At 42.4% G+C, this 26,724-nt stretch overlaps 1 protein-coding gene across 5 annotated transcripts in view; it reads right to left on the reverse strand.

The window, feature by feature from the left end:
• The window catches only part of LOC142591597 (uncharacterized), a 71,303-nt gene that overhangs the window by 20,423 nt on the left and 24,156 nt on the right, over positions 1-26,724 (reverse strand). For 3 of the 5 annotated variants that reach the window (XM_075703903.1, XM_075703907.1, XM_075703911.1), the window contains exons 5-13: positions 26,026-26,150; positions 25,786-25,862; positions 22,476-22,561; positions 20,258-20,417; positions 20,107-20,170; positions 16,524-16,727; positions 9,338-9,379; positions 8,948-9,037; positions 7,866-7,912 (exon numbers count right to left, since the gene is read on the reverse strand). In XM_075703903.1, coding sequence (XP_075560018.1) covers positions 7,866-7,912; positions 8,948-9,037; positions 9,338-9,379; positions 16,524-16,727; positions 20,107-20,170; positions 20,258-20,417; positions 22,476-22,561; positions 25,786-25,862; positions 26,026-26,150 — 895 coding nt within the window. The remainder of the gene's footprint in view (positions 1-7,865; positions 7,913-8,947; positions 9,038-9,337; positions 9,380-16,523; positions 16,728-20,106; positions 20,171-20,257; positions 20,418-22,475; positions 22,562-25,785; positions 25,863-26,025; positions 26,151-26,724) is intronic. The other 2 variants (XM_075703918.1, XM_075703914.1) reach the window with 2 other exon arrangements.

The following is a 26,724-nucleotide window of genomic DNA, read 5'->3' on the forward strand; positions in this document are numbered from 1 at the left end:
AAAAAATAGGTGCATGTTAGATTTCTACTTTGTTTAGGAGCTTTAATACTAACTTTATGTCAGTTTTTTTACAATGGACACATAGAAAGCAGGTGCTCAGTTCATTCAGGGGGCCTGTTAGAACTGAGCAAATACTACCAAATGAATCAGTGTATTTTGAACCTTTTTCTGTATCCTGTTTAATTTGACATAATTCGATCAATTTTATCGGTTCCGTCAGGGTCGAATTAATGGAAGTCGACTGTACAGGGAGACATTTGTTTTGACTGAAACGGCCGAGGCAATGCACATGTTCAAATCGAGAGTCATCCACTGAAAGACCAAGCTGTTCAGAAAATAAAATTATAATTTTTAGTTCGGATTCTGGCCAATCCTCGTTTGATTCATCGTCAACACTGAAGAAAAGAAGGTTAGAATGGCACATTCTGTCTTCATTTCCTGTGCACCTTGACATTATTTGCTTCAATTGGTCAGATCCTAGACATACCGCTAACAGACGAACAAGGATCAGATGTACTGATCGATAAGGCAGGCTATAGAGTCATTACCCTACCACTTATTTGCACTTGATTTTCTTCTCAGTGGCTTGCTTATCGTTGACACCTTTTAGTACCACCTACTTGTGCATGTGCAGTAAAGTAAGAAAATGATGTCCCCGAAATTCTAATTTACGCCTCATCATTGCCATGTTGCTATGTTTTAATAGTGTCAGGGACTGGCTTAAATGGTATACTTTATTTTAAATGATGTCTATACAGGTGAGAGCAAGGTGCCAATGGGTACAGACACACATCTAATGTGACCAAAAATTTTGCAACACAAGCACAGGTACTTACGATGTGTGCAACCACTAGGTGACCCCATGCTACCTGAGCACATAGTATGTGCTGTGGTGCTTAAGTACATCTTTACAGTTTTTGACCTCTTCTGTGCCAAATTATTACTAGAAACCAAGGCCAAATTTAATTAATTATGGGGTTTTACGTGCCAAAACCACTTTCTGATTATGAGGCACGCCGTAGTGGAGGACTCCGGAAATTTCGACCATCAGGGGCTCTTTAACGTGCACCTAAATCTAAGTACACGGGTGTTTTCGCATTTCGCCCCCATCGAAATGCAGCCGCCCTGGCCGGGATTCGATCCCGCGACCTCGTGCTCAGCAGCCCAACAGCATAGCCACTGAGCAACCATGGCGGGTTAGAAACCAAGGCCAGTATAATGTAGTGATTCCTTCCACTTGGCCCTATGCAACTGTTACACACCATTCACTGCTGCCTGATTCCATCGATAATGCGGGCGGAGTGTCGCTTTGGCCATTGATGAAGCGCAAGAAAGGAATGGCATTGGCATATGATCATTACATTATCCTCAGCCCAAATGTACCGCTGACATTTTTTTTTCATCATGCTAAAGGAGCTATGCAAGTCTCATCTGTACAGGCTTTTTCTTTTTAAACCAGTTCGCACTTTCTGATGGGCCTATGTACAACAGCTCACTGGAATGGGTTGCACAACGACAGCAGCAGCCACAGCAGCCCACAGCCAACCACAGCTGCCCACAGAAGAAGCAGCAGTGGGAAAGTCGAAGGAAGAGGCAAAGAAAGGTCCGCTTTAAAAGTGAGTAGCCAGCTGTGTCATTCGTGATAAGAAGAGTTGTCCGTGAAGATCACAAAAGGCAGGTTAATGTCCCAGTCCCAGTGGTCTTCAGACATGTACATAGCAAGCATATCTGTGAGGGCAAAGTTGAGGCGTTCAGTAAGGCTGTTTGTCTGGGGATGGTACGCTATGGTGAACTTGTGATTGGTCAAGCAGGAACGAAGAATGTTGTCGATTACTTTAGACAAGAAGCAGCAGCCACGATCTGTAATTAATTGACAATGAGCACTGTGGCACAGGATGACATTGTGAAGAATGAAATTGGTAACATCAGTAGCACAGCTGGTGGGAAGTGCTTGTGTCACAGCTTACCGCGTTGCATAGTCAGTAGCGACTGCAACTTATCAATTGCCAGTGGGTGACGTGGGGAAAGGCCATGGCAGATAGAGTCCCACCCAGAAAAATGGTTCATCAGGGATGTCAAGGGACTATAGGCTGCCAGCAGGCAATAGGGCAAGTACTTGTCTTGTGTCTCTGGTAGAGGTCACAACCCGCAACATACTGTCGCACAGAACGGTAGAGACGAGGCCAAAAGAAGCGCTTACATATGTGATCATATGTGCATGATATGCCTGGGTGTCCGGTGGTCAGTGCATCGTGAAGCCGGCCCAAAACAGCAAAGCAAAGATGTGCGGTAACAACAAGCAAGAGCTCAGTGCTGTCAGGACAAGCATTGTAGCGGTGTAAGCTGTTGTGAAGCACAAACATCCGTAGGGAAGGGTCACAGTGTGGACGGTTGAGACGGTCTATAATACATTGCAAAGATGAGTCCCGGCACTGTTTGGTAGCTATGAGGACGAAGTCTGTAATGGAGAGAACGAAAGCTTCAGGCCTATCTTACAGTGGGGATCAACTGGGTATCGAGACAAGCAGTCGGCATCTTGGTGAAGCCATCCAGATTTGTAGAACACAGAAAATGTGTATTCTTTCAAGCGTAGTGTCCAGCAGGTAAGGCGATCAGTGGGATTCTTGAATGAAGAAAGCCAGTAAAGTGCATGATGGACTGTAATAACTGAGAAGTACCTGCCACACAGGTACGATCGGAATTTTGCAATGAACCAGACAAGAGCTAAGCACTTGCATTCTGTGAAGGAGTAATTTTGCTCCGATGAAAACAGAAGGTGGATTGCGTATGCGACCATGCGGTGTAGGCTGTGCTGCTGTTGTGCGAGGACAGCACATATACTATGGCCACTGGCATCAGCACAAACGTCCATGCTAGCTGAAGGTTCAAAATGTGCTACAACAGGTGGGTTTGTTAGGATGACAACGAGCGATGACAAGGCGTCTGCTTGTTCACGAAAACAAGTGATTTTGACGTCCTTCTTGAGTAGGCCAGTGAGAGGGTGGGCTATTTCTACGAAGTTCTGGACAAAACAGCAGAAGTACTAGCATAGGTCAAGAAAGCTGTGGATGTCTTTGGCCGACTGCGGAGTAGGGAACTGACTAACTGCGCGGACTTTGTCAGGGTCTGGCTGCATGCCTGCAACATCAACAAGGTGGCTGAGTACACAGATTTGACAGTGCCCCAAGCAACATTTTGATGAGTTAAGCTGAAGGCACGAAAAGCATCAAGCACGGTGGTCAGGCGGGTGAGATGGTTTTCAAAAGTAGTTAAAAAAATGATAACATCGTCCAGGTAGCAAAGGTATACGGACCACTTGATGCCTGGGAGAAGAGAGTCTATCATGCGCTCAAAAGTAGCAGGAGCATTACGTAGGCCTAAAGGCATCACTTTAAATTGACAGAGGCCATCAGGAGTCACGAAGGCGGTCTTCTCTCGGTCTTGGTCGTCTACAGTGATTTGCCAGTATCGTGTGTGCAGGTCGATTGAAGAGAAATATCTGGCGCTGTGCAAGCAGTCGAGCGCATCATCAATGCGCAGGTGAGGATACACGGCCTTCTTTGTAATCTGGTTGAGATGGTGGTAGTCGACACAGAATCTCCAGCTAGTGTCCTTTTTCACAAGTATGACAGGCGAAGCCCAAGGACTGCACGAGCGCTCAATTATGCCTTCGCCAAGCATTTTATCCTTTTCTTGCTGTACAAGAGCACACTCCGGAGCTGACACAGGGTAAGGCCATTGATGAATGGTACTCGCATTGCCGGTATGAATGTGATGGGTGGCAACGGAAGTCTGGTCCAGAGACTGTTGCCAAAGTCAAAGATATCCTGGTAGAAAACCAGCGTGTGGCAAAGTGCAGCGGCCTGTGTTGGAGCGAGGTCTTGTGATATCATGCATGTGAAGCGGTTGCAGAATGAATCTGACTGAGATGACGGCGGTGAAAAATCCGATGGATGTTCTGTGGTCAAGGCAGAAACCGTGTGGTCGGCCAATGGGGTAAGATGCCCAAGTGATATGCCACGAGGAAGAACTTGCATCGAGAAGCCATAATTGAGGATGGGAAAAGAGGTTCAGCTATTTGCATAGCTGTCACCACCATATACAGTAAAAGCTTGTCAATTCACAACTCGTTAATTCGAAATTTCACATAACTTGAAGTAGTCGCTGCGGTCTGTGTCTGTCCAGCAATGCATTGAAAGCAATATGTAACACACCCCGCTAATTCACACTGAAATTAGCACTGCCACCGATAATTCGAGCATTCACGCCATCATGGATGGGGAGAGTGCTAGGGCGTGGGAGCACGTTGGCGACGCTGGCGTCTCCGCACGGGCCGCACTGCTTTGCTTTTTCAATCTGTGGCCCTTTGTTTAGGCCTGACTAGAGAGAGACGCATTTGCGCCTGGCCAGGCGTGGCCAACGCCTCTGTTCCATGTCGCTTCTCTCCCATGAGGTTCCGTATAAAGCTCAAGGGCAATAAAATCGTCACTGTGCACCATATGCTGTATGTGCAAGCGAAAGTGTGCAAGGGTAAGCCGGTGAACGTGGCTCAATCTCACGTGCGCGAGCGAGGAAGGCGGGGTGGATGCACGCCCTCTCCTGTAGCGCGTGAGACACGGGGGTGAGGTGGAGGGAGGGAGGAAGAGAGGGGACGTTCTTCTCTGGCGGCTGCTGCTTATGGTGCGGCCATGCGGGCGCCGTATCTTGAAAGCGATCTGCGACGTGGCCAAAGTGCGCGCCCATGTGGGACTCATCTACAAAGCTATCTGCGATGTTTGCTGAGTGCGCATAGTGCCAGTAGCTTCGTTCGCGTTGAAGCGAGAGCTGTACGAAGGTCAATTCGCTCGCTGCTACTGCCGCGATTCCTCACTCAGCATTTCAGTTACCTCAGCATTTCAGTTACTCAGTTACCGCGGTCATCGAGCGAGATGTGTTCATGTTTACCTGTGCGCGCGTGACACCGTACTTGTTAATTTAGTTAGTAAGCGAATGTTTACAAATTTATACGGCCGATAAAGCTACTATCCTTATTTTGTATAGCTATCTACTAACTTGCTATTGCAATCGATGCTTCGCTTTTCAGGCGAAGCGAAATTTATTTTATTTTTTTTTCGCACCAGTAGGCGCGTTGAATGCGCACATGGAGCAAGAGCCATCTTGACATCGGACCGCATTGGCCGCGTCCGGTTACGTTGGCTGCGCCAGTGTTTCGAAGTATAGACGTTGTTGTATGCACCAACGTGACGTAGTGCGTGTGCACGCGCTCACTCTACATCAGACTATATACATGCCTTAACCGAGCCATTTCTTTCTCTGACTTCTATTAGTTCGAATTCGAATTTTTGTAGCATCCCCGCAGAATTCGAATTAACGAGCTTTTACTGCAGGGGGGCATGATGTTGCGTGTCATGACGATCTCGGGAATAAGGAAGGCAACGTCATCACGATTGGGTAGGGGTGAAAAGGGTGAGAGCTGGACATATATTGCGGCTTGCACTGGCAGTCAAAGAAACTCGACGGAGCATACGCAGGTTGCACTAGCAGCGACGTTGTCGAAGCATGGAGGGAGTTCTAACGGGGAGAAGTCCCGCGAAGCAGTCAATAAGGGGAGCGTGTATGGACAGAAAGTCAATTCCAAGAATTAGGTCAAGGGGGCACAACAGATGTGTGGCAACCAGAAATGGCGATGCGTGCCATGCACATTCCAAGCATGGCAGGTGCACTCTTGTCGGCTACTTGGACGGTAGGTGAAGCTGCGAGCGTTGGTACTTTCTGGAAATGGCGGCAGAGGTTTGATTTCATCACAGAGATTTGTGTTCCGGTATGAAAAAGAGCAGTAACTGCCAGACCATCAATCAGAACTCCAAGAAGGTTGCATTCTGTATGAGGGACAATCAGAGGATTTTCAGGACAGGTCGTAAACGCAGTGTTGCCTCCTGGGAGTGCACTGGCTAGTTTTCTGAGAGGCGGTCAAAGGGAGGCAGAGCAGCGAGGTCGGGGCGAGCGGGACTGATGGCGCTGAGGCGTTGCCGAGTGGCTGGTCTGGCTTTCCTCAGAAGGAATATAATTCTGGGGTAATACATACCAAAGCCACAATTTGATTATGAGGCACGCCATGGTGGGGGACTCCGGATTAATTTTGACCATCAAAGGATCTTTAACGTGCCCCCAATGCACGGGACATGGGCGTTTATGCATTTCACCCCCATTGAAATGCAGCCGCCGTAACCAGGATTTGATCCCGCGACCTCGTGTTTAGCAGCGCAACACCATAGCCGCTAAGCCACCGTGGCTATGGTAGTTTAGCGGCTTTCCCTAGAAGGACATTCAACACTCGAGGCCTCAGGACGGAACAACGGAGCATATGGTGCACGTTCCGGGTACCACCGATTGTAAAGGTTTGGTCAGTATGACATGCACCAGCAGTTGCAGTAATGGTGGGCGATGTGTCCAATCTTAGAGCATGTGAAGCAGATGGGCCGGTCATCAGGCGTATGCTACTCGGCTGGATTTTGAGAATGTGGCGTGAAGGTCGTGTTTGGTATAGCAGCAGTGACAACTGGGGAGACCGGGTTGGAAGCAGCATTACCGTTATGAAAGGAAGGTAAAATGCCCATATTCGAGACCTCTTGGCAAACCACAGCCTGAATTAGTAAAATAGTAGCCGGGTTGTTGTCTTGCATACAGTCATGAGGAGTAACGGGTGCCATGGCCTGGAGTTCTCCACGGATGATCCTGGTGATGTTTTCTGGAGCTGGCATTTGACATAGAGTGGTAAACCTTCACATGAGGACGTGCCAGCCGTATTGGGAAGTCGGTCGAAGCGGTGAGTGATACGCTGACTTTTTTCCTGCTCAAAACAACGACATTCTGTGATGACCGACTCTACTGTAGAGCAATTCTTACACAGCAACACACTGAAGGCGTCATTGGCTGTACCTTTCAGTATGTGTCCGACTTTGTCCACTTCAGGCATGTCCTTGTCGACCTTGTGGCACAGAGCCAACACGTCCTATATAAGAGATGTACAGCTCTGTGGATGTCTGGGCACGAATTGAGAGTTCTTTCTTGGCCGCTAGTCGTCCTCTGATAGGTTTCTTAAACAGATTGCGTAATTTCTGCTTGCAGATGTCCCAACTTGTCAAACCTTCCTCATTCATCTCAAACCATAGTCACGCAGTGCCTGCAAATAGAATACGAGATTTGCAAGCATTATTGTTGGGTCCGACTTGTTATTGTTGCTGATGCACTCATACATAGCCAGCCACTCATCGACGTCCATGCTGCTTGTGCCGTTGAATGTCCCAGGATCACGAGGGTGCAAGGGAACAACCAGTGACGGGCCTTGTTCACACTGGGTCGCTTGGTTGGTCACTGCGGTGGCAGCAATAAGCCATCCACTGCTTAGATCGAGTTCCCAGTGTTGCAGCGAGCTGACCCTGCACTTCCAACTTCCATGAAAGATGTTATGGGGAGAATCTATATACAGAGGATATATGTGCAAGGGGAGGCACACAACTCTGCAGCAATGGTAAGGCTAGTGTGTGCACACCAGAGAGCCACACCATCATCGTCGTCATCATCATCGTCCAAGCACTGACCACAGGATTGCCACCCGTGATAATATATATACATACACAGCCAATGTACAGCCAGTGTTGTAAAAATCAATTCGCATCTAACACGAAAATACCTTCATTATATTCTATATTAATACAAGTATATATTTGTTACTAAAATATTGGTGAGAAACATTTTGAAATTTATTTCATTACAAGTGGTAATTTGTTACAGCCATGTTCATTATAAGGTTCGACAGTAGTGCAAATATGTGTATCTAGAAAGTTTTGTCATCAAAAACTCACCTATGCTTTACTTTGTGCTTCTCATCCTCTGTTTGGTCCTGTATGTTCTGGTAAAGAAAGAAATGATAGCAACAGGTTTTTTTCTTCTTTTTCTATCAGTGTTGGAGAGCAAGTCAGGTCACACTGCAGAAGCATTCATTAAATGTAATGCATGCGTTACAGTACCAGTCTTATATTTTCACATTGAGAGCATAGTTGTACAAGTACAGGAACAAACTACTACACATTTTTTTTAATTCACACATGTAGTTTCACATTTGTGCCTGTTGAAGTTTGCAAATTGTGAACCCCACAAGGGCCTTGAGCACCAATGCTACACAAGCTTCAGCAAGAAAGAGAGTGAAGAGTCCGTCACTAGAAGCATTGTTACTTCTTTCTAGCATGGTGGAGGTTACCACAGAAAACTATCATTTCATAGCTTTACATTTTTGCCTCGCAGTAGATTTTCTTCCTTGTCATCACTCTGCACTATTTTTCAAGGTTACTGCTCCTAATTTCGTGCAATAGCAATACTGCAGCTCTGGTTTCACACTCGTGGCAATACTTTTTGCCAGTTAAACAAGAGCAATGGAGCAGATCGACCTCTTGTGTATCTGAACATCATGATGGCATGGAAAGCGCGGAAAAATTAAGAATCAAAAGTGACACGAGTGGTTCAGAAGCTGCAATGTTGCTCTCCATTTCTCAATAAAACATTGTTTTATTGAGTTCAACAGAGTCCATGAAACTATCAAGCGTGGTGGTTTTACTGACCACCTCAATTATCCTTAATTTGAAGAAACCTACTCTTTTCAGTAAACAGGGGCCTGAAATCACTTTGTAAATCACTTTAAATAACGAAACTTTCCATTCTTGTTCACAAAACAGTAGATGTTTCTATTTGGATCTACTTAATTTTTATTTTTTGTGCTATGAAGGAAGCTGGCCAAAACAAAGAAGGTGGTTTATCAGATCTTCAGATATTTTGTACTCAAGAGAGTCTAATTTAAAGAGTACCTATTAATGAGAAACAATATTTACGTTGTCATAAACGAGATAGAAAAAAAAAGAAATACTAGTAACACATTTACATTCACACATACCTTGAGATATTTGTTCAACTGATCTATATCCACATTATGCTGTCCAAGAAGTTCCAACATGCGTTGGCACTCTTTTTCCTTCTCCTCGTTCTACAACATACAAAAAGAAAATAATAGGAAAAGATTAGAGTGCTAGTTCTAGAAGTTTAGGTGAAATCACAGACCACAGGGCTTCTCAGGCACCCATATATCAAAACTATGCGCTTTGTTTGTTCCATTCATCACATTGTCTTTATGCAGTCGTGGCTTTTCTAGAAGCTTAACAAGGTAACCCAGACAAAAAGATTTTTCTATAGACATAAAGACCACCACAACAGGCAGAAGAGCAGCAATTCACTTAAAAGTGAAATATTTTCTTCTTTAACAAGCAGAGCACAAATTTTAACTCACCTTTATTTCTAAGCTGTCACGTTCAGAAACTACTTGGTGAGCCTGGCAGTGAAAAGAAAAATTGCAGCTTACAAGCATGTTTTTACCAGATGGGTAAATGAAATAATGGCTCCACAAATAGAATAAACTGTGCAAAAATTATGAAGTTTTTTGAAATATATGGCATATAGTAAGCCTAAACAGTTCCCATTATTTGAGCTTGAGATTGAAACCTCAGTAAACAACCAACATCAGCACTTGTGAAAGTACAAGCAAGGCCATATTTTTCAATTTTGGTCATTCTAAGCCCTGTACAGTCAGTTAGGCTGTCTTATAATGCTTATTTTTATGCAGCAACCAAAAACAGCAATGAAAGCATTACAATATAAGCTGCTGCTTTCATTTGATTAAAATAAACCTTTTTGTTATTATTAGGCCTAAATACCAGCACAAATGATGATTTGCCTGGTACCATGCTGCAAAAAGCAGTTATGCTTATTAAGATAAAAATGTCAGTGTATTTTAACAACTGTTTCATCTGAGCTAGTTGGCTTGTAATTCCTGTAAAATTCAGCCTTCATTTACAAACAGGACATGGAGGAGGCAACAAGATACATAGCTGTCTGTCAGCGTGTGTCATGTTGGCTTCCTCATGTTACGTAAATTTAGGCTGTACAATACAGTACTGTTCATGTATTTTAGCATAGGAAATGTATTACAGTCAAAAGCTTAGGGGCCTGAGATCCAAGAAAACCCATGTCTGTAGACAGCATGCATAGCTCGATTTCCAGCCTGCACTAGTACATGCAACCAACATAGTGTACCGTCATGCAGAAGTAACTTGATTGCTTATGATATCGCACACAGTCTGAGTGAAATGTGGGCGAGATCTGCTTTCACTGCAGCTTTCCATAGACACTATAGCACACGCACCCACTCGAGTCACATAGATGTCAGCAAATATGCTCAATCAAGTACGAAGCACATTTCTGCATGCTATTTTGTCTTTAGTGGTTTTACCAGGGTTAAGTGATCACTCAGTCATACAATACACTATGCCATTGTGTTCACCCTATCCCTCTAAACAATAAAAATTTATTCGTAAATACAATAGAGTAGGTTTCCAAGCCACAACATTGAGCTACAATTTTCAGAAGCCAATTTCCCAGAGCTCTGGAAAAAAGCCTTTGGAGAAAACTGGTCATTGTTTAAGAATGCAGTATCAGTATATACAAATAAATGTACAGCCCTTCATAGAATACCCAGCACAAAGAAATGGCTGTGGTTCAGTGTATCATTAACGCAGCTCTTAAACAGAAAAAGAAAAACGTGTTTTTCACACTTGTAAGGCTGCCTTCAATCCACGCAGGTTATCTGCTTATCTTACTATCACATTGGAGTATAAATGCGCTGTTCGCGATTCCAAGCACAAATTTTGTCACAGGACTTTATGAAATTTGTTGTTCACTAACCCTCACAAGTTCTGTAGTATTATAAGCATGTGCAAATCTGATAGTGGCTCTTTCGTGCCAAATCGTGAGTGCTGTGTTCTTTTAAACAACACTTTCTTTTTGTCCTTCAATAATAATGTATTATCTACCGCTCCACCATTTAATCATCCAAACTTCCCTGAAATGGAATGCATCACTGTTGAATGGATCAGTATAAAAAAAGCTTATCCATCGTGCAAAAGTATTGTTGTCTGCTGGTATTGACAGTATCAACTATATATTTCTTAAAAGCACTGAAACATATTTTTCGATTATGTTGTCCTCTATTTTCACTCGTTCATTACAGATGAACATGCTACCGAACGACTGGAAGGTAGGCAAGGTGATTCCAGTGCACAAGTCTGGTGACCTCTTTTCACCCCTAAATTACAGACCCATATCTATAACATCAATACCTTGTGAACTTTTAGAGCAAGTAATTTTTTGCCATTCAGTTACCTTGCTAGAGACTCACCTGTTCTTTTCTTCCTTTCAGCATGGTTTTCGAAAACATCATTCCTGTGAAACACAATTGTTAGCATTTACTAATGACTTATCAGCTTTAGACTGCTCACTAGATGTACATTGCATATTTTTAGACTTTGCTAAAGCCTTTGACACTGTGTCCCCATAATCTGCTTCTCCTCAAACTTAACACGCCTAATATTGATGTCAATGTTATTTATTTAGAGTGTCTTTTTACACAATTGCACACAATAAGTGGTCGCTAATGAACACAATTCCCATTATTGTGCAGTGACATCAGAAGTTCCTCAGGATTCCATGCTTGGGCCCCTTCTTTTTTCCCATTCACATCAACAATCTTCCTGCTTCAGTTCACTCATACATAAGATTATTCACTGATGACTGCATACGTTACAGGAAAATAACTAACCGATTTGACACATCAATATTGCAATCTGGTCTCAATAAAATTGCTCGTTGGTGTGACACTTGGCAAATGAAACTTAATAGTAACAAGCGCAAATCAATGAGAATAACATGGCCTGCTATCGATTCTACTTGCTGTTCTTTTAGTATTATATTGGTTTCCTTCAAACTTCGGTGACTTCATATAAGTACCTAGGCATTCACATCACTAGTGATCTTTCCTGGAATTTGCATGTAAAATACATTATTAACAATGCCAATCGCATGCTTGGTTTCCTTTGCCACAACTTTTCACAAGCCCCAGTATCCTTGAAACTGCTTCTACACAAGACCTTAGTCCAATCCAAAGTAGAATGTGCCTCGTCTGTCTGGGATCCCCAAACTAAATCCATAATCACGTCCCTTGAAACACTTCCAAAATTGTTATGCACGCTTCATTATTACTAATTATTCGAGCAACTGCAGCATTTTGCAAATAAAAAGAAAGCTTTGGATCTTCCTGACCAGTCTGCATGATGCCGCCTAGCCTGACTGTACACATACTACAAAACTTATTACTTCAATGAAAACTGGAAACAATCTCTTTTTCTCCGTCCGTCATTATGTATCATTGCACGTTCACCATCATCCCAAAGTTGGCGTACCAAATCGCTGTACTAAACGTTATTACGAATCCTTTATCCTGATGACTAGCGTTGACTGGAATCACCTGCCTGCCTATGTCGTCTCCCTTGCAGCACCTGCATCCTTCAAGTCTGCGATTGAAAAACTTTTTTTTAATGAAGTGTAACTGCTATTATACTTTTGCATCGTTGTTCACACTCCCACTCCTCTCTCTAATGCCTCACGGCCTTGAGAGTACCTGAATAAATAAATAAATAAATAAATAAATAAATAGATAAATAGATAGCGCTGCTCTGTTTTACTGGCTAGAGGCACTAACTACTTGGAAATGCAACTTTTTCACAAGACTCATGGCCCATAAACTTTTGATGTCAACTGTACTGTTGCATTATATTTACAGTCCTTGCAAAAGTTTTGATGCCACTATGCACATGCTGGATCTGTCGTTAGGCCAGGTACTGGAACCCCTGAAGAACTTTCACTGTTCCAAATTCCAAGAGACAAGATGGACAATGCTCCTCACTCTCTTAGGCTTCAGGGTGCCAGGCATCACATGTTTCATGTTACTCTCACATATTTTGGGTCGCGCACACACGACAACACACATGTGTCTGCCTCTCTATGTGTATGTATGTTGTGTGTGTGTGTACGTGTGTGCGTGTGTGCGTGTGTGTGTGTGTGTGTGTGTGTGTGTGTGTGTGTGTGTGTGTGTGTGTGTGTGTGCATGTGCCAAATTACTTTTGATGACCCAGGATGCCAAATTGTTTCTCAAAAAATACATTCTCTTCTACATGCACTGCCTAATGAAATCTGTGTTGCCATCTACCAAAAGCACAACTAAGCACCGAGACGAAACTAGGCTCATCCATGGCATTGCTAGAAAATGCAAAGTACCGTTGATCGGCTGAGTTCCTTTTTGGCCATAATTATCAGAAACATGTGGACAAACCCAGCTCGTCCACGGCATGGAAGGGATTAATAACTAACAATGAACTATGTATTCGTGGCAACAAGTTGCCACAAGATGTCACATCACGAGTGCTTCAGAAATTACATGATTCCAATACCTGATTTCTGCGTATTTATTTTGCAGATTCCTTCCATGCTCAGCAAACATCACTTCTTTGATATTCCAGCACCAGGTTCCACGTATAGCATGAGGTTTTCTGTATTTCGACACACCCAATTTGTTTTTTATACAGTTAAACCTCGATATAACGAATTTCAATATAACGAAATTCTCAATATAACAAAGTATTTAACCTTTCATAACCTCTTGTCCATAGAACACCACACATTTAGAACCTCAACATAACAAAGTGTGTTTGTATGCGATTTCAATATAATGAAATTTCACTGCCACCGTAAAGGAATGCCAAGACAATAAATGGAAACTTCCGCAGACGCCGGTGGTCAAATGATTGAATTACAAGCAGCTGCTTGGAAACGCACCTCTCAAATCATGCACCGTGTGACAAGAGCAACCGCCAAAGTGGAGCCACATCATGTTCTATATAGAGTCTAAGTGCTATAAGATCCTATCGGGCCCCACGCACTGTGGTTTAGGTCAGTGCAGACACAGTAGACCTGGGCAGTATCTTCGATACTGCCTAGCACTGACTGATACTACAGCGGTTGCAGCGCTCTCCGGTTAGATTCACAGCACGAGCCCAGTTAGTTCTTCCTCCTCTTTTCTTGAGTGATGGCGCCCACGCGCCTTGTTCAAACAAGCAAATACCACACGCATGTAGCAATATATCTGAGATACTATCTTAGATATTCTTTGGGTATCTTGTTTCTGTATCATGATACGTCTGGCAAGACATGTATCAGTATCTGTATTTCCGATACATTAAAGACTGTATCGTGTATCTTAAAGTACACGATACTGGCTATCACAACATCACCGTGCGAAACTATAAGCATTGGCTGGACTACAATTCTCAAGCTGATACTGCTGCCACTAAGCCACCTGAATAAAACTAAAGGCATTGGCATTCTTTTATCTTTCCGCCGGAGCCCTCCAGCGAGGTCAGGCGATGAGGTCTGCGCGTCCCTATCGGTGGAGCAGAGTCATGTGGTCGCACTACATAGTGGTATTCCTTTAAAAGTCCGCAGCAGTGTTTGTTACACTGTGCAGAGGCTTCTTAGTGATGTTCTTGTAATTAGACGGCGACTCGCTAACTAATCGGCAAGCAGAGCAGCGACTCCCATCAATTACAAAAGGGACAATCAAAACCGCTGACTGCGCAGCGTATAAAGAGCTTTCACGTTAAGTACCTAAAGCAACCCCAATAAATTGTTTCGCAATGAAAATATTATACTTTGCGCAAGAGAGACAAAAATTTTGAGATACTAACAGACATTTCATTCAAATCAAACAAGGTTGGTCAGAGTTGAGAAATTTCCAAGCAAACACTTTTGTGCATATGCGTTTGCTGCTATATTATATAGATCTATAATAAGAAAATTGTGAATGTATCGAAGTATCTTAAGATACAAATGGAAAGTACCATATTGGATGCAATAATTACGGTAATATCTTGTATCTTTATCTCAAATACTTGTCATACCTTGCCTTGTATCATATCATGATGCAATTGCAAGGTATCTTTGCCCAGCCCTGCTTCAGGTGCGAGAGAAAGTGTGCAACGGTGAGAAAATAAAGATGGTGGCTTCACAAGTGCCGCCTTCCTATACAAGCAAAGGGAAAGAGGGGGAGGTGAGCGAGCTTGCGATAACGCTACCAAGCGCACGCGAGGGCGCGTAGTGGGGGGCTAAGTTGGCACACGTCTTGATTTCTGGCGCACATCTCGGCCGTGGCTGTGCATGGCTGTAAGCGCGGCTGAGCGCATGCGCAGCCATGCACCCTGCTTTAGAGGTAATCTGCCACGTGTGTAAAGAGTGGGCGTGCCAAGACGGCGTGGCACCATGTAAGCTGTCGTACCACGCATTTAGTATTGGAGGTTGTGTAATCTCGAGTTTCGGTGACCCGTTGGAGCGAGAGGCAGACGAAGCATTCGCTACCCACTGCCAGTACTTTCCCCGATATTGCCAGCCCAGTGTGGCCGACGCTATCAGCCAGGGGGGTGGAATGCACGTGAAAGCGTGGCTGGCTTCGCTTAATTCGTACCGCTGAGAAGATATTGTCGACGTAGGTACGTGGCACAAAACTGTATCGTTCGTCGCCGACTCCCGAATTTATCAAAATGAATTGTTTCTCGTTCAAATTTGCTTTTTTTTTTTGGTCAAATTTTGATAGAATGAAATTTCGATATAATGAAGGAAGCTGCCAATTTTACCGACTTTGTTATATCAAGGTTTAACTGTATTTGCATACAAAAGATTTCAGGAGTCGTAAATGCTTGCCAATCTTCTGTGATGTTTTTAGTTGTAGCATATATAAATAAATTTACTTCCTTTTTCTTTTGCAGGCCAGAAATTATTCCTCATATCATATAAAGGGTCTTATTGTAAGCATGATGTTGTATAGCTGAACTTATCATCCTTCGTATCCCTTACAAATCTTCAAGAAGAAAGACGGAAATGCAGTCTTAAAAGATAACACCAATGTGGTGCTCTTGGAAGTGAATGAATGCAAGTAAGGACCTTTTTTGACTCAATAAAAACTAACACCAACTATCCCTTGAAAACATCTAAAAATTTCCAAATAGAGAATTGTAGTGCACTGGACTAAAACACTTAGCAGGCCAAGATTCCATATCCTCTGTCTCCAAGCACTCAACAAAGTGTGTAAAGCAATGGAAGGGAAAAAAAATTGATCAACTGGCACTGCAACTGTCGTGGTGACCTGACAAGGATAGGTCACTAGGTCAAAAATGGTGCATGCGATCTGTGACCTGCCAAGGACAATCACAACAAAAGTATGATATGTGTCTGCTGATGCAGTGTTGCTATATGAAACAGCCACTACATCCACTTTTTGAAGTCATTCCGTTATACATGACTCCATCATACCACACATTTAAAGATGTCTTACAGTGCAGTGACACTTTATGTGAGTAACCAGTACTTAACTGTAATCTTTAAAATTTACATTCAAACTTCTTTTCTGACTTGCTCCAGCATTACCTTTTGTCTTGTTTGGTATGTGCTTGTTTGTCATCCCTTATTAATGTGTTAGTTTTGTATATGCATGTGTACATAATTACAGTCATACACTTGTAGCAAAAGTGACATACAGTGACAAGAAGTGATGACAGCAGTGAGTGCATCTCAGAGTCATCATCCTGAAGTTCACGGAGATGGGTGACTAATGTGTGGTTTTGGCGAACAGCTCGGCGGTAGGCGCCTGAGAGAGCACTATGATCACTTCGCAGCCATCCCACTTCTTCTTCCAGCTGTACCAGCTGCTGTTTCAGCTCCTGCCGTTCTTGTTCGGCCAGCTGTGCAGCAGGAAAAGGGGAGATGCATGCTCTTTGTTCAACTAGTACAGAAATCTTTTCCATATGTAATGGAAAATGCAGACAAGAGGTTGTCCAAAAAGATATCCAACAATGTGAAGGACAGATGTGACATTTGGCTTTTCAGTGCTACATGTACAGATGTATTAGGAAAAAATTAAAAAATCAGACAACCAAAATATATTGCTCACATATCTTCGCTGACTTCCCCATTTGAATTTGCAATTGAAAAAGTAAACAGTTCCCAAACCCGAAGTTCATCAAACATAAAGTGCGCGTGCATTAACGCAAAAGAAACAATTCTTGTGCTTTCTTTGTTCACCACATAACCATGTCATTAGCTAATCCCTTCATAAAACTGCTTTTCAATCCTACAGGCCATTGCATGCAGTCAATATTCAACAAGTACTTAAAATTATCGTTTCACAAAAGATAATAATAGTTCGAGACATCAATATGATAAAGATTTGACTTGTAAAATGCAACACAATGAGCATGAGCAAATTGTGACATGAACTGCTTTGGTATTTCAAATGGTCTTGCCTCACAGTGCATTTTGCCTAATATTGGTGATGGGTATCTGAGTACTGGTCCAAGTTTCAGGATTTCTACTAAAGAACATCCCTTGAGCTAAATGGACACTGCATTGTAATTTATTGTATATGTTGTGTCCAATTCTTTAGTATTACAGCTGAAGAGGCAGATTTACGCAGTCTGCTACTGGGAGCTTATCAAAATCCTGGTTAGTACAAAAAAAAGTTTGTTAAGCTGCATTTGATGATTATTTCCTATTGCACAAAACTCTTGCTTTTAATGCATGCAATTGTCAACACTAACTAAGATGGGGTTCTCATACTTCAAAGCTAGTTTCACATCAAGACAACTCTCAGGGATTTTTGGTGTTAATTCATGTTTGAAAAAAACTTACATGCATGTTCTAGCCTCTCGTTTGATAACTTATGTCAAATTACACGATCGTTTTCACTCTATGTAAGTAAATGTTGGATAAAGTACATGCACACAATACTGTGGTCTCAATAAAGTCGACTGACTAACAACCCTGCACCATCTACATCACGGAGATACTCCTATCTGGAGGCGGAACAATTGCCGGCTATGTATGCCAGGCTAACCCCGCCTGCTTCAACATCACCACCACCACCACCACCACCACCACCATACCCCTATCTGTCTGTTTTCATACAGCAAATTGAAGTCATCTCATGTTTTCAGTGTTTTAAAAAGCTGTCACTATCATTTTTGCCCATATTATGCATTCAGCAAAGAACTGTACACATCTGTTGAATGAATATGTCTGCTGGCCACCCATTCACTAACTCTCAATATTATAAAAGCTCCAAAGACTGCACATAGGAAATGCTGTGCCCTGGAAGTGAAATAACAATGTGGTGTCATGCATTTCATTGATAAGGTTCATGCATTATATGTTTGATGGAGGAGATAGAATAGCTAACCTTGAAAGGACTACTGTTTTAGCAGAGGCTGGGGATGCAGCAGTTAATCATCGTATGCTACCTGAAGGCATCAAAGTTGCCAGAGCTTTGATGGCACCTATAACCACGCGATGCCTGCGGCTATAAAAGGATGTGCCGCCATGGCCATGAGTGGCTCTGGCTAACACTCCCAGGAACAGATCTTGTGCACATACATTAACACCCAAGAATGTGGACGTGGGAACAGCCATCGCCATAGCTCTATTAGTAGAGCACATGCAGCATGGAAGATGTGGCTTCGGCTCCTACCGGCGAGCAAATTGTTTTTTCGTCCACTTTCATTTACTTTTACATTTTAATTTATACATTTCAATTAAAACGTGTAACCTCCCCTATGCTTTCCTTGGCTTCATGTGGCTGTGACCAACCAAAACCTTGTTGGTCTTCATGTGGTTATAACACACCAAAATAAAATGTAGCTGGCTTAAGCTAATTAAATTCTTTAACAGAATAATGACCTCTGAGCCAGCGGTTCTTAATGTGTTTAATACTTAGGCGTGTACAAAAAAAACAGATGTCAAGGCACAGCCATAGTGCTTGAGAAATGGTACTGGTTTAAGCGCTTGGTAAGTAATTCATATTTCACAATCAATGAGATGGCATTGCATACTGACAACAGTCATTTGATGCTCTTGTTGAGGATAGTGGAAATTGCATGTCCTGTTGAACATCAACTCCATTTATGTCTTGTATTTAATCTCAATGTGATCAACAAAGATTCACACAATAAAGGTCGTAGGAAAGGCCCAGCCAGACGTGTCACTTGTACTTCAAATAGACAATACTTATCGGTGGTGCATCTCCAAAGCAGCACCATGCCAACTTTAACTCTCTCAAAGGACCTTGGATGAAAGTTAGAGCTATACTACAGTAAGCAGTACAGTTAACCTAATTTAAACAGACACCTGTTAGTTACAATTGCAATTGAAATATCACACAAACAAGGAATCAATACAACTCCAATCTGCTGTCAACATTTCATAGGGCTGAATCTACCAAAACAGCATTTTGGAAAATGCATGAAGGATGGGCTACCACAGTTCGGTAACCTAAGTTTCCTTGAGTGGCATATTCTTTACAGTTTCATTACGTAGAGACTTCTCCTGCAGCACAACTTCACGTCTTTCACCCATGTGAAGAAATAACTGTCACTGCCTATTGAGTGAACTGATCAAAGGCAGTCAGCTGCCCTTGATCACTGCACCGATTATGGAATTTGCATATTTTATACCACATCAGTTTTTTTACTCTCTCCCTTCTTTTCCAAGAAACACTGATTTGGTTTACGAGATCAGCTGATCTCCAAGTTTACCAAGAGCGTCCGGTTTCACAATAAAAGTGATATAACAGCATGTATAAAAAAATTGGAAAAAAAGATACTGCTTGAGCAGGTAGCCAGTCACAAGCCACATGTGGACTTTTGAAAGACTGCACAGGGCTCGCAAGTCACAGTTTGGCTGCCCCTGCATACTTCTTAACTGTAACAATTTGTAAATGCAATAGCTGTGGTGTTAAGCACTGGGTGCTGAGAGATGCTTTGAAGTTAGGTTGCATGTGCCTAGCCTTGTCTCACGTGTGAAAAGCATGGCACAAAAAAAGCCACAAGACCATGTTTGTACTAAAGCAGTCCATGGGGTAAAAGCGGGAGAGTTCATATGCTGTTTTGTGATTAATTACAGGCCTGACTGCTTAATGTCCACGCCTATATGTGCAGAGCAGCACCAGTGAGTGTGTGTTAATTTCTGTCCAGGTTTTTGGTCACATTCACTAGACTTAGGTATATGCAGCACACAGCGACACACAGGACACAGGGGCAGCAGGAAGCAAGACTACTGTTACAAACTCACCTGGACCTTATGTGTGAGATTTTCCTTGTCATTTTGGTACTTTTGTTTGAGCTCTTCTAGAAGCCTAGAAAGCAGAGAGCAGAGACATGGAGTTACCACACAAGGGCCCATTTATTACTAAGGGCGGCTGCAGTTGATGTGGGGTGCGCACCTCTTGACCTCAAGCATGGCTGTTGTGTGGAACTGGAAGGAGACAGAGTTCTGGGTGGAGATGAGCAGCTGGTCATGCTCCTGCTGTAACTTGGCTAGGGCCCCTTCCAGCTCTTGCTTCTCACGCTCCAGCTGACTCACCTGCTGGCTCAGATGGTCCACTGCACACCACCCAGACAGCACAACTAAGCAGGCCACCCAAAATGCATACCATTCTTTGGGCTGCTACAAAAAACACAGCAAACTTGTACGACATTGCAGAATTAAAACCGAATTCCCAGCAAAGCTGTTGCTTTTAACCACTCCTACAAGAAATTTTCTCCAAGGCCCATAATTAACCTACACACTCTAAATTTTGCCCCACATCACCCCTAACATACCCCCCACATCCTTCCAACATAAACTAGACGGTACATTAGTTCTTTCAGGATGCAAGGAAAACATGCATATCATACATAAACATTTTTGAGCACTTGCATTAATAATATTCTTTGAAGCCCATAATTAACCCACACAATTTAATGTTTACCCTTACATCCCCCATGACATGGGCGCCACCCCATGCAAACGTTAATTCACTGCCACATTTAGTTCCCCCGGGACACTGGATAAACATTCTACACACTTCATAAAACATGTAAGGGTGTGTGAATATTTGAAACTTTTGAATAATGAAGCAAATAGTGTCCTATTCGATTCAGTCTTCGAATCGAATAGTTACTATTCATAAATGCAAATATTTTTTAAATACTTTTCAAATATTTCAAAATGAAAACTGCGCCCAAATAAGCATAAAATTGGAGCAACAGTACAGTACATTTTTATCCTGTGGGCAATGTATAGACACAAAACATCAGAACTTTCATAGTGGAGTAGGCTACGTCACTAAGGTAGCCATTCTTTACAGGCTCTACAGCGATTATTTGCACTCTCTGAAAAGCCCTGCGCATGCGAAGAAGCTACTTGTTTGCTCCTAATGCTCCATTTGTGCTTTTCATAAACAACGCTTCATGACATACTATGTAATGACAGAAACTTGCCGACTTTAAGGATATTGGGATGTGAACATTGTTTTAATTATGATAACAGCTATCCATTATTCAAAAACTATTACAAAAGTATTCAATTATTCGACTTGGTTTGCTTCTGGCGCTATTCGATTCATATTTGATTTGGTCTCAAGAATCACTATTTGCACACCCATAAAAACATGCATAGAATTTTTTCAAGCGCCTATATTAGTAATTTTCAGCAAAGCCTGTAATAAACCCAGAGAATACAAAACTTGTATGCAAATCACCTATAACTACGGTTGAGCACTTTTGGCTCTATTTTTCCCAAATTGACATCCCTCTTTTAGTTTTTATTTTGACCCGAAAAATTTGTTTTCTTTTGGGGAATATATTCTTCGAGATGAAATTTCAATCTTTTTTTCACTGGTTAATTTTCTGCATTGAGCTTACCCTTTTTTTTCCTTTCTTTTTTTCTGTGAATATACATGGTTTGCTAACCTTGTTGACAGTGAAATGTGCAGTATAATTGGAGATCCTGCTCATCAACACTGTAGTTGCATCTAATACAAAGAATACAAAAGCTGGAGGGAAGAAGTCTAGCAACGGCACAATGCCGTTAAGCGAATTGAATATACAGATGGAATGTGCAAGATGGTACAAAAATATAGCACTGCCTTGCTCCAAATCTGAAATTGAAACATGCAGTCTACAGCAATCAATTTAAAATTTAATCAGTAAAACTTTGTTAGTTGACTTTAGGCGGCAATTTATTTTCTACAAATAATGTCTGCCCCTTCAAAAAATTCAGCTGAAGCACCAGAACTGTGCTATCTATCACAACATTTAGAGTCATTTTCCAATAAAATAGATCGCACCATACAATAGAAATTAATGCGTGCTTGTTGAGGCACAGCCAACGACAAGAAAACTTTAAATGTTCCAGCCATTGCTTTAGTAAGGTGTTCTTGCAGTGGCAACTTGGCAGTATATAATCTTGCAGTGTGTCCTAACAGAAGCCGCGTAACAAGAGGAGAGCTCCTCACATGGAGAAATATCCATCAAGTCATGGAAATCAGCCAACACAAATTCAGCCATAATGATTCATGCACTGGTTGGAGGTTATCAAACGTCAATTAAAGACCACTTATTCAATAACCTGGAGCTGGGTAAGGGATTAAGCTGCATATCAGTAATTCCAGTACCCACCATCATACTTGTACTGTGACTGTGCATCTTTGAGCTGTTCAAAAAGGTCATGCTTCTCTTGTTCTGTAGTCTTGGCCTCTGTAATGCTAGAAAAAGTTGTCCAAACAAATGTGAAATGTTCAATCAAATGTGAACTGACTTTATACAGGTGCCATTCAACCTACCAAGACAAGTGACAAAAGTATTACAGCATACAGGGGGAAAAAAGAAAAGGGAAAAAAGGGGGAAACAACTTGTATATTAATCACTGTTAAGCAGATTTTTTTATTCGGTTCTCAAAAATTTTAGAACCATTGTCAAAAATTTGTAAATTTCAGAACGAACTTAAGCACTAACTTTATAATTCCGTAACTCCACACCAAAACAAATATTACAATTCAGCAATCTGGATCTACAAGAGCATCTAAAGCAGAGAATATGTTAGTTCATAATTCAAATCAAATGCTTAGCTTGTAGAAGTCCAATTTAGAGCAAGGTATTTTGCATTAATTCTGTTCAGGTTAGATGTGCCAATATTGAAGTTTACAGATATCTGTTTTTATTGGGTAAGCCTGACATGTAAAGTTGTTAACATTTATTTTTGGTAAATGAACTGAGGACCTATATTTAGTGTGCAACAGCTGCTAGAAGTAACATTTTCATTTAATCCAACAAATTACATTCAACATCAGATAAGAAAACTGGACGAGTTGGTGAACGTTTGTTGTATTGCTGCAGCACTACTGGGACAAGGGGCATTGCCACAATGCAATAAAATTACGGTTAAACCTCGATATAATGAACTTCAATATAACGAAATTCTCGGTATAGTGAAGTATTTAACCTTTCATAGCCTCTTGTCTATAGAGCACCATGTATTTAGAACCTCAATACAACGAACTGTGTTTTATGGGATTTCAATATAACGAACTCTCACTGCCGCCACAAAGGAATGCCGAGACACTAGGCAGTTTTAGTTGGGCGTCCGCAGCAGCTCTGCATACGCAGCTACCCCGCGGAAGCGCGATTGCGCATGCGCAGTACGCAGGAGCACACACGGTATCTTGCATGCGCCCGCAGCTTTTCAAAAGCTGCGTAGTGTCCGCTGCGGGCTCAGCAGCCTTTGCGGGACATTCTTGCGTGTTCTTTTTTCGCACATTTTTCGATATCGCTCTTGCCGAAGATATGGCTCTGGCTTGTGGTTTGACTGAGTGGCGGATGATATAGGTTACACAGTTTCAGAAGGTGGCATATGGCGGCGCTGAGTAGCACACTACTGGTTCCTACGCGTGCAAGTCAGCAATCCCCTTCTCAACTTATGCGTCCGGCCAACTATTGCCATATCATGCGTGCACGCTCCGATACACACGCACAAGCTCATGTGCTTTGTACGTGGGTGGTTGCGGACACTTAACTAAGACTGCCTAATAAATTGAAACTTTCGCAGACACAGATGGTCAAATTGAACTACAAGCAGTTCCTTGCAAGTGCACCTCTCAAACCGCGCGCCACGCGACAAGCGCGAACGCCGAAGTGGAGCCACATCGTGTTCAATTTAAAGTTCAAGTGTGATAAGATTCTATTGCGCCCCGCCCACTGTGTGCTTTGGGTGCGAGTGAAAGTGTGGGAGGGTGAGATAATAAAGATTGTAGCTTCACGAGTGCCGCCTTCCCACGCGAGAAAAGGGAAAGAGGGGGATGGGAGCGAGCTCATGGTAAGGCGATCAAGCGCGCGCAAGGGGGGGGGGGGGGGGTGTAAGTTGGCACACACTGCGATTTCTGGCGTGCGTCTCAGCCGTGGCTGCGCGTGGCTGTAAGCGTGTCTGAGCACATACACAGCCATGCACCCTGCTTTAGAGGTAATCTGTGGCGTGTGCAAAGAGTTGGCGTGCCGAGATGGCGTGGCATCACGCAAGCTGTCTTCCCGCACATTTAGTATTGCAGGTTGCCTAATCTCGAGTTTCAGTGACTCGTTGGAGCGAGAGGCAGATGAAGCATTCGCTCCCCGCTGCCGATGCTTTTTGCAATAGCGTCATCCCAGTGCGGGCGACGCTACCAGTCGTGGGGGCGGAGTGCACGCGAAAGCGTGGCTGGCTTTGCTTAATTCGTACCACTGATGTGAAGATATCGTCGACATGCGTGGCATGAAACAGCATCATTCGTCGGCCACTCCCAAATATATAAAAATAAATTGTTTTCTCATTGAAGTTTGCTTTTTTTCGAGTGCCCGGTAATTCACAAAATTCTGCGGCCCCTTTCCGTGTAAGAAAAATCGATCGGCAACTGTACTTATTTGCAAAACGGTTGAACTTCAATGCAATGAAATTTTGATATAACGAACCAAATTGTCGATTTTACCGACTTCGTTATATTGAGATTTAACTGTATATTCAAACTGGTTGAGCAGTTAATAAATGAGAGCATTTTTATGTTTGACATGTATTTGAATACTAGTAATGACATGAGATGGTTTTGTTAAAAGGTACAGGAGTGCTTGTGCTGTTTGCACAGTTTTACTGTTGCCTAAAATGTGCACACATCATGATGATTTAGCATGCATTTAACCTTTCTGTGCCAACATTTATTGCAGAAAACCACCCAAATTTTTTGAGTTTTTTTATGACTAATTCATATGAACAGCTTTCATTATTGCAATATAAGCAGTTCATTTATTATTTTATGTTGTCTTTTAATGTTATTTATCATGTTTTTGAGTTGCAGATAAGCAAGACACAGAAATACTCTACACGAAGTGCAATATTTCTTAGAACAGTAGTCAAGGGCACTTTTATTGTCTTCCATGTGACGCATTACTTCTGTCGCAGTGAGGAAAGGAAATCGCAGAGGTATCAGCAGCAAAGCGTTATTTTCAGGTCATTGCCATGCAAGAGAGGCCATCAGAGGTTCTAAATCTTCCTCGCAATTGTCAGTACTAAGTTGAATCTTCGAACATCTTTGTTAGAACTTTCTAGGTCTAATTATTTACTTAATTGTTATAAAGAAATGCCCAAGAGCATCATGACTTTAGCATTGAAAAAGATGAGCGTCATTTTGAGTTTCAGAAATGCACCTCATATAAATTTCCCTTTAATCCGACCCTATTCACCGTTTTCTAATAAATGCCATTCAGACACTCAGACCATGGCACTGTACATTTCTACAAAGCTAAACTTCTGAGAAGCTAAAGAAGAAATGTGCAGGCCTACTTATAGCAGCTGTAAGGAAGCAAGTACCCAAGGTTGCTGAATTTTTCAATCTGGGTGTAGCCTCCAAAAAGCCATTTCAGTGTTTTGCAAATATCACATGAATGTTATCTCCTGTCACACACTCACCATTTTTCATACTGCTTGAGCCTTTTATTTTCTTCCGACACTCTTTCAACATTCTGTTGAAGTTCCTTCATGACTTCCTGCAGTAATAAAAAAATGTGGCACCAATACCACTCCACCCTTCTCTTTCTTAGACGTTTTACGAAATACATAACAAATACAGGCAAGAACACCATGTGGCTAGTACAACATGCACATCAATTGCCCCATTTTCTCCCCAGTGCACCTAAACAGACTGCTTACCGATATTCCTTCAAACTGTTTTAGTTTAGTAGTAAGAGATTTTATCCGATCCTTATATGTTAGTAGTTCATGTTTCATAGCATAGTTGTCTTGCAGCAATGATGCCAGTTGCTGACAATTGCACCCTGGATAGAGAGAGAGTTTGTTCATTATTTCCAAGCATTTGCAGAGACCCATACACATTTTAACATGGCGAAAAATCTCTCTGCTACATTTAAGAAAATAAGCACTGCAGCCAACATATTGAAGTTAAAACTGGCTGTATTACAGCCTCACTTCAAATAACCAACAGTTGGTTAAACATCTTAGAGCACCAAAATAATCTTACACCCATGAAAAATGCACAGCTGAAATTGACGTTCACATTATTTACATTATTTACATTCATGACGAGTGTATTCCAGGCACTGTGACATGGATTATCAATGAAACCTTGATATGTGCGATTATACTTTAAATCACAAGGGCTAAGGCAGAAAAATGAACTCGGGCATTGTGAAGATATGCCAGCATAGACTGTAAGTACAAGTATACAAGTACTCAAGGAATTCACGATTCCTCAAAATATTTTATTTCTCCAGTTGCTGCCTTACTAGCAGATTGTTACGACTTGCAAATTGTGTTGTATGCAAGAATGGGGACAGACGCTTGGTATAAGTATGCCAGTAACTACGGGCACCTTGGCGGAGATGCTTGCAG

The sequence above is a fragment of the Dermacentor variabilis genome, chromosome 1 (genome assembly GCF_050947875.1).
Source record: "Dermacentor variabilis isolate Ectoservices chromosome 1, ASM5094787v1, whole genome shotgun sequence".
In the NCBI taxonomy this organism is placed as follows: Eukaryota; Metazoa; Arthropoda; class Arachnida; order Ixodida; family Ixodidae; genus Dermacentor; species Dermacentor variabilis.